Source organism: Guillardia theta (genome assembly GCF_000315625.1).
Source record: "Guillardia theta CCMP2712 unplaced genomic scaffold GUITHscaffold_92, whole genome shotgun sequence".
Classification (NCBI taxonomy): domain Eukaryota; class Cryptophyceae; order Pyrenomonadales; family Geminigeraceae; genus Guillardia; species Guillardia theta.
The window spans coordinates 152768-168173 of NW_005434582.1; the positions used below are offsets into that span (position 1 = coordinate 152768).

At 49.1% G+C, this 15406-nt stretch overlaps 5 protein-coding genes across 5 annotated transcripts; 2 read left to right on the forward strand and 3 right to left on the reverse strand.

The window, feature by feature from the left end:
- Nucleotides 1–1040: 1040 nt before the first annotated feature.
- GUITHDRAFT_116159 (hypothetical protein) lies at nucleotides 1041–4879 on the reverse strand (the record flags this gene model as incomplete). Its single annotated transcript, XM_005824605.1, has 16 exons — nucleotides 1041–1115; nucleotides 1166–1635; nucleotides 1907–1970; nucleotides 2185–2268; nucleotides 2403–2525; nucleotides 2729–2779; nucleotides 2965–3051; nucleotides 3660–3719; nucleotides 3772–3838; nucleotides 3895–3965; nucleotides 4010–4085; nucleotides 4140–4175; nucleotides 4228–4273; nucleotides 4335–4461; nucleotides 4510–4726; nucleotides 4776–4879. 16 exons carry the CDS (start codon nucleotides 4877–4879, stop codon nucleotides 1041–1043), a joined length of 1758 nt encoding a protein of 585 aa, XP_005824662.1.
- Nucleotides 4880–6240: 1361 nt separating this feature from the next.
- On the forward strand, nucleotides 6241–7141 carry GUITHDRAFT_116160 (hypothetical protein; the record flags this gene model as incomplete). The annotated part of the gene is made up of 3 exons (XM_005824606.1): nucleotides 6241–6637; nucleotides 6701–6907; nucleotides 7032–7141. 3 exons carry the CDS (start codon nucleotides 6241–6243, stop codon nucleotides 7139–7141), a joined length of 714 nt encoding a protein of 237 aa, XP_005824663.1.
- A 664-nt stretch (nucleotides 7142–7805) lies between these two features.
- Nucleotides 7806–8726, reverse strand: GUITHDRAFT_165415 (hypothetical protein; the record flags this gene model as incomplete). Its single annotated transcript, XM_005824607.1, has 1 exon — nucleotides 7806–8726. The coding sequence occupies one exon, from the start codon at nucleotides 8724–8726 to the stop codon at nucleotides 7806–7808; it is 921 nt and encodes a 306-aa protein (XP_005824664.1).
- A 1482-nt stretch (nucleotides 8727–10208) lies between these two features.
- On the reverse strand, nucleotides 10209–10889 carry GUITHDRAFT_154903 (hypothetical protein). Its single transcript, XM_005824608.1, has 2 exons — nucleotides 10869–10889; nucleotides 10209–10819 (listed from the first exon to the last, which is right to left on the reverse strand). The coding sequence occupies exon 2, from the start codon at nucleotides 10771–10773 to the stop codon at nucleotides 10591–10593; it is 183 nt and encodes a 60-aa protein (XP_005824665.1). The 5' UTR covers nucleotides 10774–10819; nucleotides 10869–10889; the 3' UTR covers nucleotides 10209–10590.
- Nucleotides 10890–11085: 196 nt separating this feature from the next.
- GUITHDRAFT_165416 (hypothetical protein) lies at nucleotides 11086–13734 on the forward strand (the record flags this gene model as incomplete). Its single annotated transcript, XM_005824609.1, has 14 exons — nucleotides 11086–11175; nucleotides 11222–11314; nucleotides 11365–11556; nucleotides 11635–11802; nucleotides 11854–12000; nucleotides 12362–12459; nucleotides 12514–12663; nucleotides 12716–12821; nucleotides 12875–12913; nucleotides 12960–12991; nucleotides 13037–13092; nucleotides 13140–13221; nucleotides 13269–13386; nucleotides 13434–13734. 14 exons carry the CDS (start codon nucleotides 11086–11088, stop codon nucleotides 13500–13502), a joined length of 1440 nt encoding a protein of 479 aa, XP_005824666.1. The 3' UTR covers nucleotides 13503–13734.
- Nucleotides 13735–15406: the final 1672 nt, after the last annotated feature.

The window sequence follows — 15406 nt, forward strand, 5'->3', positions numbered from 1 at the left end:
TCGGCCGCAATCCAGGGTGGTCTGTCGGTGTAATCAGGAACGCCAGGGACAACATGGGGGGGTATGGCAGGGTGCTATCTTGTTCCGATCTTTATTTTCCAATGGGATGGACTTTGTCTGGGGGGGCTCTGAGAGGTTATTCCAGGCTGTGAACGACTGAGAGGAGGAGCAGGAAAGTATCGGGGAGAGAGGACGGGAGGACGGGAGAGGGCGCGGCGAGAGACAAGTAAGGATCAACAGAAAGACAGCGAGACGAGTTCGGGTTGATAACGCTGATGATGAAAAACACTGTTGAATTCTTACAAAAATTTTCTTCTTCCTCGCTCTCTGTCATCACCAGTAGAGCGGATAACTTCTGTCCTTGGAAAGATTGTTGAACAAAACGGCGAAGCATATGAGGATCTGTAAGAGAGCGGAAGCATGGTTACAGGAGGCCATGGAGCAAAACGAGAAGACGATGACAGACGACGAGGGGAGAGGGGAAAATGAGGAGAGGAGGAAGGGGAAAGGGAGGAAGGTGGGAGGGGAAGAGGTAAGTTGGTAGGAGGGGAGGAGGGAAACGAGCGGTGCACGGAGGAGAGGAACGAGAGCGAAACGCCAGGAAAGAGAGGGAGCAAAAAGTATAGTATATGCCATCACCACACAGTCTGATATGATCGGGCAGGCCAAGAACAACCATCCCTGCAGTTGCAGTCAATCCCTTGTCTCCTCCTCCCCGTTCCTCTCATCTCGTCACTCACAACATTCTTCACGTACGGCAGCCCCATGGTGTAGATGCAACTCGCGGAGCACGAGGGAGGATGTATGATCCCCAGCTGAAGTCCAGCTCAACTCCTTCTCTCCCCCACTTTCTCCTCCCTCCTCCTTGCTCCTGCCTTCCTCCCTCCGTTCCTCTCCTCCTAAACCCTTCCTTCCCGCCTCCGCCTTCCTCCCTGCCTGCTTCCCTCCTTTCCCCTCCTCCTCCCCATCTTCGCACCTTGGCCTGCAGGCCGATGGAAAGAGCAGGAGCAAGAGCAGCGATGATCCACTGTCGACAGCCGTCAAAGCCCAGCTGCTGCCGGCTTCTGACCCACCTGAGGGACGGCGGTGAGGTAGCTCGGGTTGCACAGATAGTCCTGGAGGACACGCGTGAGGGACGGGAGGAAGAGGAAGAGGAAGAGGGTACGAGAGAGATAGAGACAGTAACTGCAATGATGTGCCCGAACAATACGTTTCTTGGCTGAAATAAATTGTCAGTGTGAAACGAAGTGTGAATTGTCTCATAATGATCGCCACCAACACAGCAGATATCATCTCCATCATAGTCATCATCTCCATCATCATCATCATCATCATCATCATCTCCATCATCATCATCATCATCATCATCATCATCATCATCTCCATCATCTCCATCATCGTCATCTTCATCTTCATCATCATCATCATCATCATCGTCATCATCTCCATCATCATCATCATCTCCATCATCATCATCATCATCCTCATCATCCTCATCATCATCCTCATCATCCTCATCCCACTGCAAACAGACCTGTGCTAAGGGTGACACGGGAGCTGCTGCAATCATCGCACAAACTGCGCCCATGGAGTTTATGAGGAGGAAGACGTAGCCGGTGTGTTGCACCCAGTTTCCTTGGCAATCAAGTCAGGGCAAGATACTGAGGTCGCGGAGGAGAAACAAGGAGGAGGAAGGGGAGAAGGGGTCGAGGAGGGGGAGGGAGGGGGAAGAGGAGGAGGAGGAGGAGAGGAGATTATTCTGGAGAATATTCTGGATGAGAATGGAGCGAAAAGGCGAAGTAACGAACGAGCTGCGGATAGAAGCCAGACGTGGGAAGTGGAGGAGGGAGTACAGGAAAGAGAAGGAGGAAGAACAGAGTCCTGTGTGTGTAATTCGTCAACTCACCATCAGTGTCTTGCTTGAAATATTCTCCGTAGCTCGTGTTTCCTTTCATCCAATCGCTGACAGACTGTGGCAACGAACAAAGAGAAACGGAAATCGGAAGTGGAACAAAACGTCACATATCAGAAATAACAGCAAACATCAGAAGCAAAACAACAAATATCCGGACAAACAGCAGATATGAAGAAAAACAACAGATATCATAACATACAGCAGATATGTGAACAAACAGCAAATGTCTCATGGCCATCGTGCTTCGCTTTCGCCTCCGCCGCTCTCACCGTCAGAATGAAGAGACTCAAGTAAGTTCCGATGAACGACCACAGGGAATATTGCCAAGTATGAGGACCAGGCGGAGTTGCGTTCTACCATCTCGTCATCACAAACTTTTCTTCATCTCCTGCCTATCCTCATGCTGCTGCTGCTGCTCCTTCCCCTCCCCCTCCCCCTACCTCCCCCTCCCCTCCTCCTCATGTCTACTCCTGTTCCTTCACTTCACCTGTCCTTTGAACTTTCGGAGATATTTGCGCCAAAAATGCCGAAAACGTTTGCCGAGGGCTTTTGGAGCAGCAGGTGGGAGGTTGGAGTCCTTCTGCGAACCGATACTGACTTCACACGCAACCTAGCGAGAATGTAAGAGAGGAGACACGAAAATATTCAGAAGAAGAATGAGAGGCGAGACAGAGATTAGGAGGAGGAAAGGAAGAGAAGGGGGAGACGGGGGAGTGAAGAAGGAAACGATTGGGGGACAAGGGGACGGAGGACAAGAAAGAGTCGGAGGAGGAGACTGGGTGTAGCTGGAAGGAAATGAGTAACAAGAACAACCTGCATCTGCTCTCGTTGCTGTGTAAGTTGAATCCAAGACAAATTCGCGAGCTGCGAAAAAGCTTTAGGACAATCACCATTGAAGGAACGAAACAGAGGATGAGGACGGAGGCGTGGAGGGCGAGGGCAAAGACAATCAGGAAGCGAACGAGCAACCAGGAAGGAGAACGAGTGGCGAAGAGAAGGAGGGAGGGAAGGAGGAGGAGGACGTAGGTAAGAGTCTAGGAGTGTCTGACCCTCAAGTGATAAGCCCAGTAGAGAGCGCAGGATCCTTGAGCGAGAATCTCCAAAACTTTGACGCTCTTGGACATCTGAGCGAACCCCTGGAGCACTTGTGTTAAGAGAGAAAGGAAAGGAGCCAAAAGGTGAGCAGCAGGATATGCCGGAGCTTGTGATAGGGCAGAGCGCAGAAACAGCACTGCACAAGGAGAGAAAGAGCAAAAGAAGGTCGAGGAGGAGGAGGAGGAGGAGGAGGAGGAGGAGGAGGAGAGCAGGAGGAGGAGGAGGAGGAGGAGGAGCTGGTTCAACCTGCCGGACGTTTGCAGACTGATTGCTATCGAGATGATACAAGATCATGACCCCGATGACATGGTTCCAGAGAGGATGCGAGATAGGCACAGCCACACAGAAATCAAACATTCCCTGGAAGACAAACCTAAGATATGGATTCGGTACAGCAGCGACTTGAAGATCGTGGGAGCAGAGAGGAGGAGGAAGGGCGAGAAGAGGAGAAAGGACAAGAGGAGGAGGAGAAGAAGAAGTAGACAGGAGTTTCGAGAGGAGGAAGAGGGAGAGGGAGAGGGAGAGGAGGAGGAGAGGAGGAGAGGAGGAGGTGGTGGTGTGCTAGATTTTGACTTGAAGGTAAACGCTGATGACAAGGGCGAGATAGGGGATCGAGAGGAGAATCTCGACTTGCTGCTCATCTTCTTACATTTGCAAGGGACAGACGAGCGTCAAACAAAGCTTCTCCGTCCCCGTCGGGTCTGCTCCCCTGCTCACACCCCACTCACGACGAAACCGCAAGCAGCTTCACGCACACTTACACCATCTCCTTCCCCCAGGTCGTACCAGAAAGGCTTCTGCTGTCTCCACGCCATGCCCGCGATCCCGCTGATAGCCAAACAAACATCACACGTCATGCCCCTCAAGCCGCACACGTCGCCAACCTCCCCTCGTCGTAACTGCAGACGTCGTCGCGCGCAACCTCCTCCATTGCCATGATGCGACTGCGAACGTCCTGCGACTTCACCTCATCGCGAGACCTCAATCAGCTCAACGCACATCGTCGCAGCTCTGCGAGTCCATTGCGATTTGCAGAATCAGATCGTGAAGGTACGACTGCCCGGACCATCGCAACCTGTGCAGATACAACTGAGCGTCAGGACTTGTCCGCCGCAGATCGTTCAGCTACTTGTCCGAGAGATTTCTTGTGAGCTCAGCATGCTTGCTGTAAGTCAAGCATCAGTGAGTGGCCGACAACCTGGTTGCCGGCATCTCACCGGGCTTCGACGCCATGGGACTCTTCCGAGACAAGTCCGAAGGAAACTGTTGAGGATGTAAGAAATGCTATCAAACAACATCGAAGGATAGACAGTGCGTCTCTCACCAATACTCGGAAAGTGTGATTTGCTTCCATTCTTTCCATGCAAGTAGCTCAAGCTCCTCTTTGACCTTGCATCGGAGTTGCGCGGGTTCGATCTAGAGTTGCTGAACTCAGCACCTACCCCCTTCGTCTTTACCATCACGCGTCAGATTTAAGACCTTGAAACAATCACAGTGACCGATGTATCTTGCTCTGAGTGATTCGTGGCGTCTGCATAATCGCTTCCGTGCTCGGAAGACGACAAGACCTCCTCTGGCAGCCGCAGCCAGAGGTCGGCATAGACGAACCCCAAGGTCGTGCAGACATCGTGGAGAAGGCACTGCACGGGATCGTTCTCATTCAGGTTACAATCTGCCGTCTCATCTTGCATATGGGAGTCCTGCAAGGTACTCTTTCTGAACAAGGACTAAGTCAGAGGACGGTCAAAGACGTTGGGGAGCTTACTTGTCGACGCTCGGCAAAGGACCAGAGGACGAGGAGTCTTGTGAGACGCTCGTGTCCTTCCCTCCACTGCTTCTGCCATCTGCTCGTCCATCGTCGCTCTCCATTTGACTCTTACTTCTGCAATCAGAGAGCACGAGAGTCAAGGCTGGAATCTCCGATACGCGCACACGATCCTTGTTTACCTGATCGTTGACAATTGTTTGACAGCAGCGTCCGACATATTCTTCTCGACCGTGTGAACCAAATCGCACTGATTCTTCTTTCCAGCAGCAGTGATCAGGTCTGCTTCATTCGACAACAATCTTCAACATAAAAAGTCAGACAGACAATCATCTTTTCGGCCATTCTTTCCCAATATACAGCTTCGTCTCTACACCTGCGCATGAAGTTGCTTGCTCTGTACCAATCCTTCCTACTTGTGGTTCATTTGCTTTGATTCAAACGTTCCAATTTGTCATCTCAGCATACACAATCGGTATCCCTGCTCCAGTACGAGAGCTCATGAAGCAACATCGGATTGCAAGCTCAAGCGCTACTGCCTCGTCCTACTTTTTCCATTCCATCGCTTCCCATTGTTCCCCATAAAACCTCACAGGGCGCTTCTTTTCCCCACAATCACCATATCCCTCCGACCCGTATGACCCCCACCCTGTGGTCTCCTGACCGACCCTTGATGTACACCCTATAATTTGTGAGAGATCTGGGTATACTTGAGGGGGTAGGGACCTATGACTACCCTCAGTCAAAAATATCAGTCATATTCCCCGGTTTGATAAATGCCACCTCTACCTACTACGAATTATCACCCTACCCCCTAAAATTCAGTTTTTCATGGATAATGACCGGGTACTTTTGGACCACCCGAATCCCCAAACTTTTCACACTTCACCCCTACTACGGATTCTTATGATTTTTTTTTAAACCTCCGTCCTTGCCAATTTGTACCAATAATTTTACTTATCAGAATCAAGTGATCGCTACGACACCCGGAGGGGCTCGGGCACTCCGTGACGGGCCGCCGGACGGGCCGCCGGGGGCCGGGCCCGGATTACTCGTCTCTAGTAGGTTAGCCGTCTAAATTGGGGTGTTAGTCATCTTTTTTTTCACCGGTCCTTGTACCCTACCCTACCCATCTTCCCGGTCCTCCGCCCCGACCCTGATAAGTTGAGCTCCCTAGCTAGTACCCCCTCAGAGAAGCTCTTGCCCACCCTATGACTCGTAGTTTTTTAACTTCCTGACGCAATCGAGTGACCCCCCCGGTATTTTGTGTGTGCCGCATAACAAGATCGGTGACCCCACCTCCACTGCACTGTACCTCTACCCCCAATATCTCCAAATATTCAGGGGTTTCAATGGTGATTAAAATGACCCCACCCACACATAATTGACAGTGCCGGCAAGTCCGTACAACTAAAACCCACCATCCCAGCGACTCTTCCGAGTTGCATCCTCGGCGCTGCTCGCCATGCTACACCACATCCTGATCCCCCACCATCACGCCCTCGCTAACGGAGACCCTCCCGGCGAGCCTCAGTTCAATGCTGCCGGCTACAACAGCGGCTCCGGTATCTACGCATGGAAGGGTGGAGCATGGGAAGATTGGTCGGGCCAAGCAAACCGCGTCTACTGCAAGTCTTGGGACAAATACTTCAGGCAGCAGGGATACGTCAAGCCCGGCGAGCTCTCTCAGTGGGACCCAACCTGCAGAGGCTTTGACGTCAACTACAATGAATGGCACAACCTCGACGACAGCGCCTCTCCCTTCAAGTCGAACACCACTCCTGTCGACCCCGGCTCTGTTGATTCCTGGCTGTCCAACGTTGGTGGAGGAATCTACCGCGGACGTCCTACCACCCTGCGTGGTTTGTATTGAATGGTCAGACCTAGACTCTTTCCTTGGCAGCCTGAGCAGAATGACCCCCCAGCGGTACAACATGTCTTGCTGGGAAGCGTGCTCAGCCTGGGTGGAGTGTGTGTCAGGATGCGCTTGTATGATGCGTGTTGCAATAAAAAGCGCTCAAAGACACTGATGTGCAACTCGAAACAAAGGATGGGCCTGGACGTACAGGTCGAGAGTTTTGTGCTTGCTGTTGTGCTTAGTCAAGCTAGAATTGAGAATGTGGATAAGAGAGGTAAGGAGTTGAAAGGCAGGCTGCCGATTCGCCAGAGAGAAAAGATATAGCCCGCGAAAGGACGTAAACCAGAAAAAAGAGGACGAGCGCAGGAAGAGGGGTTTGTGGAGTGCACTTTTAGCAGGTCTCCCGGACGACGCTGGTGGTGACGAGCTTCATTCTCAGACTAGGAGGCTGAGGAATGTTGCGATGAGGAAGAAGGGTCAGGCCCAGAGAAGCAGAAAGGGAATGTAATTCTCATGGAGGACGAAACAAGGCCGAGAAAAGAAGGGAGATCCGAAGACTGATTTAAGCCTGAACGGACTTGGAACAAGCCTTAAAGTTTCATAGCCGCGTTCCCTTCACAGGCTTCAAGAATCAGCCATGGCTGCCGTAATACACCGATAGCTCAGTGCCGCAAGCCGCCAACCTCCGGTTTGTCGCCTCGTCGTAACTGCAGACATCGCCCCGCCATGCCATGATACCTCCGAGCACCGCGGCCGGCTGGCGGAGTTTTTTTGTTGGGGGCATGGGTTGGACGGAGGCTCAGCCTGTTCCGCGGCGGCCTTAGCATGGCGGCCATGAGACCGTCACCGGGCATCATAGCCGCTATGATCATAGCCGCTACACCGATCTGCTACGGTAGCAGAGCGGTGCAGGGGCATCTCAGAAAACTTCTGGCCCCGGCTTCCCGAAAATTCTTTCTCTAAGGACCAGTTCTGAACGATACACACAAACCAGACCACATTGTCCACTCACAGCTGAAAAACAGCACTGTGGAAAGTGGACCCCACCCTTTACTCGACATTGAATTGAATCGGAAGTCAACTTCACTGTAGTTTATTGCAATTTATTTCTCCACACGAAGAGCGCTTGAATTCACCAACATCACTGCTTCGCTACATGCTATCGATATAGATCATGCTTGCTTCTTCCTGAATGGTGAGGTCACCACACCAAGGATACCCATGGGCACGATCTTCAAACTGGCGATGGTAGCCAGAACGCACCCCATACTCATACTCAACACACGGGGAACATTTGCCGGAAAGACCTTCAATATGCAGGTCGTTGCAGTTATCAACAGGTACAAAGGTGTGTAATACAGGGCGAAGAGAATCTCGAAGATGAGATTGGATCCCTTCTTGGGATTTCCTGACAACCTCCCTCGATAAAATGACAACAGCGTATTGCCGGAAATGCTCCCCCAGTGAAGGAACCAACACAGTGACTTGATTGCATTGGCCTTGCCCTTTCCCACAGATTTCACAAGCTCCTGATACTCAGCTTCGAAGCATGCTCCTCGTCCGTTGTATTCACCAAATTTGCGCGCGAAATTCACCATCTTATCATTGGTTACCTTCTGTAGCTCTTTGCTCGTTTTAGCTTCGTTGATTCTTTTGGTATCATCCTTTAGACCTGCCATTCTACCAAGCTCGCAATGCAATCCTGTGCAGTAAGGACATGAATTCACGGAATTCACGGCCAACATGATTGCCTCAATGGTCTTCGGATCAAGGCGATTTGGACCCGCATATGCATCATAAATTCCAGGGATTGCTTTCATTATATCAATATGGTCTCTGAGGCAGGTACTTGCTGTGAAGGTCTTTCGATCGAAGGGCGCACCGCCTTTGAGGGAGAGCGGAGCATGATCTTCAATCCTGGCCCTTCTCGCAGCAACGAAGGACTTCTTCGGCGACTCGGTCTCAATTAAGAATCTAGAACCAGGAAACTGTGCCGGCGATGAGAATCCATCCAATGCTGAGACAGACACTCCGAGGACGAGGAGGACGAGGACGAGGACGAGGAGGTGCGAGGGTGAAGCGATGTTGGTCATGGAGCTCTCAAATCGCCGTTTCGGACGCACGTTGCCAACCCCCCACCCCCCCCCATACCACGGAAACCCCCTCCACGTGCTCAACCCCACCCCTACCAACTCACCCCTTCTGCCTCTCGTCGGGTAGTACCCATGGTCATAGTAAGGTCTTTTTACACCCTCCACCCCCTCTAAAGTTTGAGATACTTGAGGGTAGTAGTGCGGCACTTCAATCCAGGCGTCCGAAACCGTCATAACTGGTTCAACGGCGGCATCCGGGGCCGGCCGCGGCGGCGGGCCCGGGGGATCACTCACTGACAATTCAACCGAGTCCTGACGGTGTGAGGAAACATGCGACCTTCACCTTTTTACTCAAAGTTAAGTTAAAAATCAGTACGAGGACAATCGAGATCGACTTTTAAAAGACATTTTTATTCTCAAATTATTGATATGTTACAATTTTAAAATGCGAGATCTCCTCCAGGTGTACTGGCTGGGGGACGGCTCAAACAAAGTTTTAAGACTATTTAATAATATTACAACTAGACTTTCTTGGTAGAATTTTATAGTACGGACATCACTGGGGCAAGTAGACTCTACAACAAAACTTCTTATGATAGACCCCACGCTAGCAGCCCCGCCCGGCCGGATGATTGCTCACGAACTCATGACCTTTTACTCAAAGTTAAGTTAAAAATCAGTACGAGACAGTGTTGGGTTTTATAGTATTTATTCCGATTCGAAGAAGGTATCTCCCACTACATCTGGTCGGATCTATCATTTGTACGGTATACGAAGGTATAAAACTGAATTCTTTTGGCAGATGGTACATTTCATCTTCATGGTACAAGTACTGCGGGTGTATGTCCTTGAATTTAGGGTGCAGTTTTGCTTTTTAGATTGTACTTTTTGTACGGATATCCTACAGCTACAACTAAAAAACCCCTGCAGTCGCTACGATGCGACCCCTCGGTTTCGATCACCCTACCCCTACCTCAGGCTTCCACTGTTTATTTGCACACTCACATTACCCTTCCTATTGAAAAGAACCCCTATCATGTATTTACGATCCTCCTCAAAAGTACCCCTCCTTTCCACGACCTACCAGCTCTGGACTATTTGCTTGGGATCACCCCTAGTCCAATGCTAGGCCTGTTTATGCGTGCACCTACTCCGATGCAATCTCAACCACAGTAGCACCCTACCCCTCTTCAAGGGTACAATCCGGTACCCTTACGACCCCCTTGGAATGCGTCCCTACCACCTCTACCTACCAAAGTCCCATGGAATTTCCATGTTGAAAGGGTACCTCAAAGTTTTGAGATACCACCCTAGATTGTCCACCACCACCCCTCAAACATACATCTCTACCCTAGTCAGCTGGTAGACCTCTAACCTAGGTTCAATTGAATACCCCACCCCAGGTCACCTACCACCCCATCTGTTAGTTTTCCTTCCCGTCCTCCAATTGCTCTGCTGCCCTCCATTTCGCGCATCCTCCTTCAAAACTACTATCTCATCCCTCCCTCCGTCTTCCCCTCAAACCCTTCTCCTCCTCCTCCTCTCCTCCTCCTCTCCTCGCTTGCAATCCGTCCCATCACGTGGCCAAAGGCGGCACACGATTCATTGTGACAAGGCCAGACTCTTGCAGTAGTTCGGAAGTTGCGATTGGATTCTACAGCATACCACATACTTCAGAACGGGTCAATAATTTTCAAGTGCTTACTTAGATTTGAATCAGAGAAAAACGTACCAAGGGTTACCGTCTTTACTTCATCTTGATACATTCAACGATCCTCTTCTGTTTAATCCTACCTTGATTGTTGCAAGCAGCTGGTGCTTCATACAAACTTACCTTGTCCTAGCCTATCGCGAACTTTTTCAGCTACAGTGTACATTGAAAGACCATGGGACATGGGCATCGGAACAGGCCATTTGTAATTTTATCGATTTCGACCCCACGCCGCGCTAGCAGCATGCGTGTTGCAATGCTTGTCGCAACGTTGGCCACTTTCTTTGCAGAGAGCTCGTCTTTCTCCATCAGATTTTCCCAACCCTTCGCCTTCATAGGCACAACCCCGTTAACTCCAAGATGTAAAATTGTCAATCCAAAGGTATTTCTGGATAATCCTCTACTCATTTTCCTCCTGACTTTCGACAAAGTACTGCACGCTAGGACTGTCCATGGCGATGATGGACAAAAGGCCAAACCATGGTGCTGACGACGAAAGCAATCGTGGCTTGCGCAAGAACAATGTAGGTTCATCCCCAGACGATGGTGCCCTTCCCGCTTCTACTTCACAGCTGCAACTCAACTATTTGTTGATTAAGGTGATTTAGATATCAGTTGTTCATCAGAATTGTAAGTTGAATTCAGAAAATGCTGAACCAAGCTGTTCGAGAAGAAAGGTTCCATGATGCAAAGGCCCTAAAAAATCAACTTGACACCCTTCATAATCAAAATATGAAGGTTTCACCTTCGTTTTGTTTGCTTCCATGATCTCATTCTTGCTCAGGTATTGGAACACAAGGTTATGGACGAAGCTTCCAAGTTAAGGAATACTTTCAATGAAGAGCTTAGAAGAGATAAGCACAAAAGGCTGGAGAATGTAAGGCTTTAATTGCTAGGATTTGATATACGTTCTCACAATTGCTGCAGGAGTTGAGACTGCATGTTGCCTTGGAGGACTTTGAAAAAGCCAACGAAATTAAGATTGCGCTACAGCAGGAAGAAGAAAAGCGCAAAAACAGTAACACGCTCTCTTCAGCTATTTGGAAAAGACTCGACAATGTCTGGTTGGACTCTCAACTACATAACCGGATCGCACAAGCAAAAATCAAAGAACAAGAGGTTTTTTCTGATGACAAAAGGAGACTTGAGGTCGTATTTGCAAATTAGTTACTCGATCTATCTGACTTGAAGCTATAGCATGAATTGCAGAAAGCTATCATTGCAGAAGAGTTTGAGAATGCAGCACAGATACTGGAAGAGTTGAAGAAAGAAACGCATACCCGAGAAGTTGAACGAATGTTCTTCGAGCTCAGACGAGGGATCGTACTGCACAATTCAGAGTTGGAACGACTTGCTCATGATCCGGTTTGCTGATGATTCTTATCAATCCGTCTCAATAAGTGTGTTTTCTGACAGGCAAAGCTTGTTGAGTATAAGATGAAGAATGCTGTAAATGCCGAAGAGTTTGAGAAGGCTGATGCATTGAAAAAAGAATTGGTCGGGCATGAAATCAAAAAAATGTATCATTCACTGTACACTCGAATCAAGGAGGAAATCAAAAAAGTAAGACGACCATCATTCGGTTTTGCTCAATCCTTGGATGATCAGTTGGAAGATTCAATCGCAGAGGAGGTGATAGAAATTTTAGTTCTGCTCTTTTGTTTCTTTGCTACAACTGCACCTCTGTTGTGGTTGGGCGAAAGTGTTCAGCTTGCTTTGGCATTAATGAAGTGATGGTTACCCGAATTCGATTGCCTTTTCATAATCGCGCGGGAATCGCTGCAGTTACACTCAGTGTCTTGCAATTATTGGAGAGCTAATTTTGTTCACTGTGTTTTTGCAATTTAAGCCTTTTTGTTTATGAAATTTTTATTTCAAGACATGATTGCATATAGCAATAACTATTGTTTGTGCTTTTCTACAGGATTACGGCAAAGCCAAGGAAATTTTTGATCGCATGATCACTGCGGACGAGAAGAAACGGTTGGAGGTCCAGATTGCTCGTGCTGCTGAGAGCAACAGGTTTACTCCTTGTTTTATGTTCGAGGTTCGTGGTGTTGACATGATTTGCACTAGGTGGAAGTCAGTATCGGACCTAAGAGCGAGATTGGTGCGACTTTACGTAAACTCCATCAGCCGGCCAATTCTTACGACGCTCGGAGTGTCATTTCGTCCTCCGAGATTTCGTATCGGTGACACTGTCAAGCACAAGGGACTAGGATACAGGTGGTGACCTCTATTGATTATTTTCATATCAAAGGTTCACCTTGTGTTTTAGAGGTGTTGTGATAGGATGGGATGACAAGTGTCTTGCTACGGAGTACTGGATCAAACATTACAAGATAGACCAGCTTTCAAAAGGAAGGACTCAACGTTTTTATCATGTACGTACTTTGTATACATCTACAATTGTTCGTGAAAATGATTTATGTTGCAGATCCTTCCGGACACCCGTGATGTGTCGTTGATCCAACAGGTGTCATAGTTCTTCTGAATATGTTTGGCCTTAACGTTCTGCAAAGCACCACGAGCAATTATGGATTGCTGACTGCTGGTATGTATCATATTTGTTGGGTTGGTTGCTTGACTATTATAACAGCCCTGCGTTCCTTTGTGGAGAAAGCGCTGATGATAGAAGTCCATTTATGCAAACAGGCATTTATTTTCAAAAACAAAGCTTTTGCACTCATGATTCAAGGCAGGATACATCGCTGAAGAGTGCCTCGGGTTTCATGACTGCAAGGAGGAGGTTGGCTTACTGTCGTCTTTGTTGAATCCCTTCAGGTTTTCAGCTCGAAGGAGTTGATGAAAATTCGCTGATATCCTTGCAGATCCTTGAAGTCCACGTCTCCTATCAAGCATCCCTTGATACCTCATTACTTCTTTTCGTTCAGAAACGGAAGGTTTCGATCAAACTCAAGACTGAGGCAGCTTTTCTTCTATCATATGGTACAATTGTTTTTTATCATTGGGTTACTGAGAAGGAATGCGTTCAGCCTGAATGGCTTCAAGATGGAAGGCCCGATGACTCCGGGAAGAAGTATCATGGTTATGACATCAGCTAGGGGATCACCGATTCCAGTATTTTCATGCTACCCAAATTGGACTTCAGCTGCTCTATCGGTGTGCAGTAAGGCTGCAATTACCTTCAATCTCCGAGGCTCGTGCATGAAACATACGGTATTGTGAAACATACAGTCACGAAACATACGGTATTGTGAAACATACAGTAGTACGGTAGTGCCTGGCAGTTTCTGCCAGAGTGTAATAATGCTTTGTATCAAAAGAGTCAGTACCAAAATCTTTATGCCTGAGAGAATAGCCTGTGTCTCGGATTCTCCGGCGGAGCGGACTCGGACTCTCGCCACTGCCGCGGCCAGGGCAGGCCCGCCGGCCGGCCGGGCCACAGTGTGACCGGCGGGCGCGGGCCCGCTGACCTGCCCGCCGACCTGCCCGCCGACTCGGGCGTCAAGCAGTGGGGGATGAGGGCCCCATTTTCGAGCTATGGAGTTTTTCCACCCATGGGCAGTTGGTGGCGGGAAGAACAAATCAAGAGGAGAGTGAGGAGAGGAGGAGTTAGTGGCGATGGTGGTGGGACAGCAGAGTAAGAGGATGATAGCGAAACTTGTCCTGTCTCGATTTCTTGCTCAGATGCTCCGCATCTTCAAGATGTGAAGGATCCCTGTGGAGAAAGACAGGTCAGTCACAGGACGGCCGAGATGCCCGCAAGGAAGGAAAGCAGAAGCAGTCTTGGAGATAAAGACGAGAAAGACGAGATCGTTGAAGAGGATGGAGATCCAGGGAACAATCCGACAGCCACTGCCATGTTGCATGCATACTCAACTGGGGAGTTGGACCTGACAAACCTGGGTTTAGAAGTGTTGCCAGAGGAGGTTCTAACACAGAAACATGAAGCAGAGGGCAGAGAAGTGCGTCTTGTCGAGTTGATCTCTTCCTTAAAGCTTTCAGGGAACAGGTTGTCGAACATCTCAGACGAGCTCTGCAGCTTCGTTGCCCTCGCTTCCCTTGCATTGGATTCCAACAACATAATTGGATCCCTCCCGCAAGTTGTATCCCAACTGACTAGCTTGACTCGTCTGAGCTTTCAAAGCAACGAGATTGATCAGTTTCCAGATATCAGCCGTTTGTGCCAGCTGAAAGAGATCAAAGCGAATGATAATGCACTCAAATACCTCCCCGCCTCTATACGCTCACTGACGTCACTCGAAATGCTGGACATCAGCTTCAACCAAATCGTTGTGCTCCCTGACGAGATCTGCGATTGCAAGTTGCTCAAAGTCTTGCGAGCATCCGGCAATCTATTGAAGAACCTCCCAAAGAACATTGACTCATTGAAGTCCATGGAAGACCTTCGCATCGACTCGAACCCACTTGTCAGGATCCCCGTTTCTCTAGCGTTGTGGCCGCTGAACTCAATCACATACGACATCTCGTACCTGCAGTAAGTCTTGTCACTGATGTTTGCATTGTTATCACTGATGTTCCCATTGCCTGTGACCATGGCATAATGTTCACGAAAACATTTTGAAACATTTCTTGCAGGTCACCTCCTCCTGCTATCACAACAAAGGGAAAAGACTTCACGTTCCATTATCTAAGATTACTTCGCAATGCTGAAACAAGAAGAAGGCTGGTAAGGACAGGAGGTACTCTGAATCTTCTGTGGATGACGCGGCCTATGTTTCTAGGACCTCGACGAGTACGAGCTCGACAGCATTCCCATTGAAGTTTGCGAGATCGATTCTCTCCTCTCTCTCTCCTTGAAATCAAACAAGATCACTCTCGTCGCCCACTCACTCACTATGCTGTCAAGGCTTGAACAGGTTGCGGCACATTGTCGTTTCCTTTTCTTTCTTCCCTTTCTTCCCCTTCTCTTCCCCGTCCGTATTCATTATCCTGCTTTGTTTTTGTGTTTGCCTACTGGCGTATTCTTCAATTCTCCCTCCCT

Coding starts and splice junctions, on each gene's coding strand:
- GUITHDRAFT_154903 (XM_005824608.1), bottom strand. CDS start 10,773: ATGAAGGCGAAGGGTTGGGAAAATCTGATGGAGAAAGACGAGCTCTCT.